At 47.8% G+C, this 3953-nt stretch overlaps 1 protein-coding gene across 1 annotated transcript; it reads right to left on the minus strand.

The window, feature by feature from the left end:
- Positions 1 to 1343: 1343 nt before the first annotated feature.
- LOC117548482 lies at positions 1344 to 2499 on the minus strand. Its single transcript, XM_034219809.1, has 2 exons — positions 2241 to 2499; positions 1344 to 2142 (listed from the first exon to the last, which is right to left on the minus strand). The coding sequence occupies exons 1-2, from the start codon at positions 2484 to 2486 to the stop codon at positions 1396 to 1398; spliced, it is 993 nt and encodes a 330-aa protein (XP_034075700.1). The 5' UTR covers positions 2487 to 2499; the 3' UTR covers positions 1344 to 1395.
- Positions 2500 to 3953: the final 1454 nt, after the last annotated feature.

Below are 3953 nucleotides of genomic sequence, written 5' to 3' on the forward strand. Positions count from 1 at the left end.
TCCCGGCCCCTTGCTTTGGATCATTTTCATCAACCGGCCCCCATTCCAAACTAATTGAATAGCCCTGGCGTAGTGTATCTGTGAACAATCCCAATTACAATTCATTGTTTACATTGCGGCTAGTGCTAAACCAGAAGAAAAAAAACCTTTTTCATTTTTAACTGTAAGTGGAAAGGGGCTGGGCTACATGAGGTGAATTGAGCCAACATAATTAGACAATTTTTTTTTCTGACTTTGTTGTTGTGGCAATTCAGCACTCACAGAAGGAAAGAATAAAACAGGAGAATCAATAAAACACAAACACAGATATAGTTGATTAATTATTATTTCGTTTTACAACAATCAATAATAATGAGGAAACATTACCTTGCACACAAGCAGTCAATAGTGGTAATGCTCCAACGAGTACAAGTCTTTCACATCATATATAGCAGCTGTAATGAACGAACACACAATTTCCCTTACATACCTTAGGGATATACGCGTCCCCCGTAGCGACATTAACTACCAGTCGCGGTAAGCCAAATGTACAGAATGGATAAAATGGATAAAATGTATCCCAAAATAGTGCCTCATAATGCAGGGAGACTCCCCTGAGAACTCCCCTTGCATTCCTCCACAGGCTAAATAAGTATAAGTGAACTTTTGGAAGAACCAGAGAAAGGGGTTAAAATGGATAAAATGTATCCCAAAATAGTGCATCATAATAAGATTTGACATGGGCAAACAGGCTATTTCACAGGACACAGGCTATGTCACACTTCCATGAAATACACCGGGAAAACCACCTCACTTTGGCCGCTCACAGAGCCCCAAAACACGGACTACAGACCTCCAGCATCTCTCCCTGACATGCGTACTTCCATAACCTCGCGCACCTTGGGTCCCCGGGCCCCCGAACTTAAGCACTCCCCCACGGACTAAACCCAGATGATTTTACCCTCAAGAAACTCGTGCCCCTGGCAACCTATAAGGGGGTGTATTTTGCGGTGCTTTACAGTCCGCACATTGGCATCCATAGTCGGCCTTATTCACAGCAGCACCCACCCTCCTATGGAGGATGTTCTCATGGCCCTGGTTACCTATCAGGGGGTCTATTTCGCGGTGCTTTACAGTCCGCCCATCGGACTCCATAGTCGGACTTATTCACAGCAGCACCACCTGCCCTGCTGGAGGTTCACACTTTAACTTGTTTTACCCTCCGCTGCCTTACACATCCTCCCACATTTGAGCACTCCTCACGCGGACTAAACCCCTTCATGCACACCACCAGAACCTCGTGCCCCTGGGGATCTTAATGGGGAAACACCCATATTGGGTTATAAAAAAGAGGACAAATTAAGTAATTTTAACAAACTTTATTTACAGAAATATATACATTGACACTTTATAACATTATAACATTATTAACTCATCCAGCACAAGCGGACTGAGTACAACAAAACATTGCATATTTACAAGTTGGTCACTGGCAACATTGTCCGTATCGGGTGAAGTTGGTGCAGAGGCTGGCACCCTCTCTTCACCCGTGTCTGAGGGACTGTGTTCGGCCATTGACTGTTCCCTCTTCGCCGCTCTCCAAGCGTTGAAGTCTTTGTATAATTCTTCATCTGACGTCTCGGTATCGGTGGAGTCTTGGTAGGGAGTAGGGCTATGCTCATCTCCAGAGCTGTCACGGTCACTGTGGATGTCAATGTCCCCCAAATTGTCGTCACTCACCCCTGATGCTGCTGCGGCCGCTGCTTGCAGTGACTCTGTGAAGAGCATTCGTATGTCCGCAGCCTCTTTCAAAGAAGGATTCTTGGCATAAAATGTGTCTGCAGTTGCAGTGTTGTGACACATGAAATCACTCACTCTTTGGCGGTTGCCTATGTCCTGAAACCTCTTCGCATTATCGGCGTGGACTGTGCGGAGGTCGGTGAAGTTAATGGGACCTTTTAGTCCAACATCAGCCCATGCCAACCTCAGGAAGGTGGCAAGGTTCCTCGATGGGTTCTTCCCCGCTATGCAGAGGAAGTAGCGGTTGTTGGTGCCGGTCAGCGTCCCCTTGATTTCCAGCCACCTCTTCATCCATCCAAATTCTTCTATGGTGAGGTACATCTGCGCTTCCCCGAACGCGTTGGCCGTCTTGTGGTTGCTTACCTGTTATGACAGAGTTAGAGAGCGTCAATACAAGTATCAATCATCCACAACATGTGTATCACTGCCAGAATAAACACATGTTTTAATAGCTCACTCACGTGGATGAGGTGGCCAAAGGCAGTGCCAGTTATCTCCGCCTTTAGGACCTCCGTGTTGGTCATGTTGGAGTAGACCCCCGGACGGTGCCCATAAATGCAGCTCCAATTGAGGGTCATGTACCCATAGAGCAGGCTCCGGGTTGCGTGAGTCGGATTGCTGGTCATCACGTCCAGGAGCTGAGGGATGCGAGTTTTGGCCGCAGTCAAACATGCCATGATGTCTTTATGGCTCGGCAGACCTTCCATCTTGTCCCGCTTCACTTGCATCTGGTGGATAACCACCTTCTTTCTCAGGGACTTCAGGATGGCAGCAACTTCCCGTGTGATTAAAATCATGTCGTTGTGGTTGAGCCTGCTCCCCTTGCATGGTGTTTCATTCATGTACTTGAGAAAGTGTGATATATTTTTGATATAGAAGTCAGATGTCGTGACCTGTAGGCTTGACTTTATCAGGCTCCGGGACCACCCACGTATCCTCTTCAGATCCCTCAAAAAGAGCCAGTCAGACAGGCGATTGAAACCGTGTGCCATGAAGCTTAGGAATGATTTGACTCTGCTTATTTTGGAGACTGCGTTTTCTTGGAGCCTCACTGTTGGATTGATGCCCTCATAATGGTCCCGGTAGCCTTGCAGATACTTCTCCATGATGCGTGGGAATGTAATGTCCCGCATTCGATTCCCCCGGCCCCTGCCGCTGAACCAGGGGGAATGTATGGGAGGGGAGGATGACGAGGCCTCGGTATCTATGGATGCAGGTTCTGAGGAGCTGGATACAGGTGTGTGAGAGGCAATGGGGGACTTCCTACAGGAGGGACCTTTGGACTTGGACAGCCTCTTTGGTGTTGACTCTGTTCGGGATCGTTTCCTTAGAAACACCCGCTCTTGGTCCTCGGCCCTCTGGTTCATCCTCTTTCGGTTACGTTTAATCCTCTGCTGCAGCATGCAGCGCAGGGATTTCACCTCAGCAGCATATATGTCCCTCTGAGCCTTCATTCTGTTTGCATCCATCCTCCATTCCTTACAGTCCGGGTTGTCACATTTAATCACTGGGGACAAGGGTGGAGGTTGTGACAGGACATCATCACCCAGTGTCCACATCCCAAGAGGTAATCATTGCTACTGTGGGGTTTGTCAAACTGAGTTCATGAAGCTTCTTCGTGGCCACTTTCATTTTTAGTTTAGTTAAAACCACATGTAATTCCTGCCGGGACAGCTCAACATGGTTTCTGTACAAGTGGCGGTCCAGCCTTCTCCCGATGTACTCGCATCCTGCAATAATGCAGGGATGGAGCCTAATGTTTATCCGTCCTTTCGCCAACAACAGCAGAATTCTTCTTTCAACTAAATTACGCACACTATGGTTCCTCAGCAGGTGCTTGCTCAGGGCACGGTAGGGACTATTACAGATAGGACAACCGATCGCCATCATTTTTGGATGCCTGAGCATTTCGGTACCGGGAAGTGTCACCAGTATAATGTATAGAACCGGGGGGGACAAAGAAGGATAGGTGAAAATAAGAAAGTTGCACTCAGCGAACTAGAAAGACCCCATGTCAAATCTCTCCGGTTTATTTTCAATAAATAACCCATTTGCATCATCGTGCGAAAGGTGTCCCATTTAGGCACTCGTTAGGCGGGCAGAGATCCCTGTCATCTATCGGTCCTATCATCCAGGCAAGGCGGGAGCCAAAACTGGGTGAAATAGTGCCTCCT

This window comes from Gymnodraco acuticeps, unplaced genomic scaffold (genome assembly GCF_902827175.1).
Source record: "Gymnodraco acuticeps unplaced genomic scaffold, fGymAcu1.1, whole genome shotgun sequence".
Taxonomy (NCBI): Eukaryota; Metazoa; Chordata; class Actinopteri; order Perciformes; family Bathydraconidae; genus Gymnodraco; species Gymnodraco acuticeps.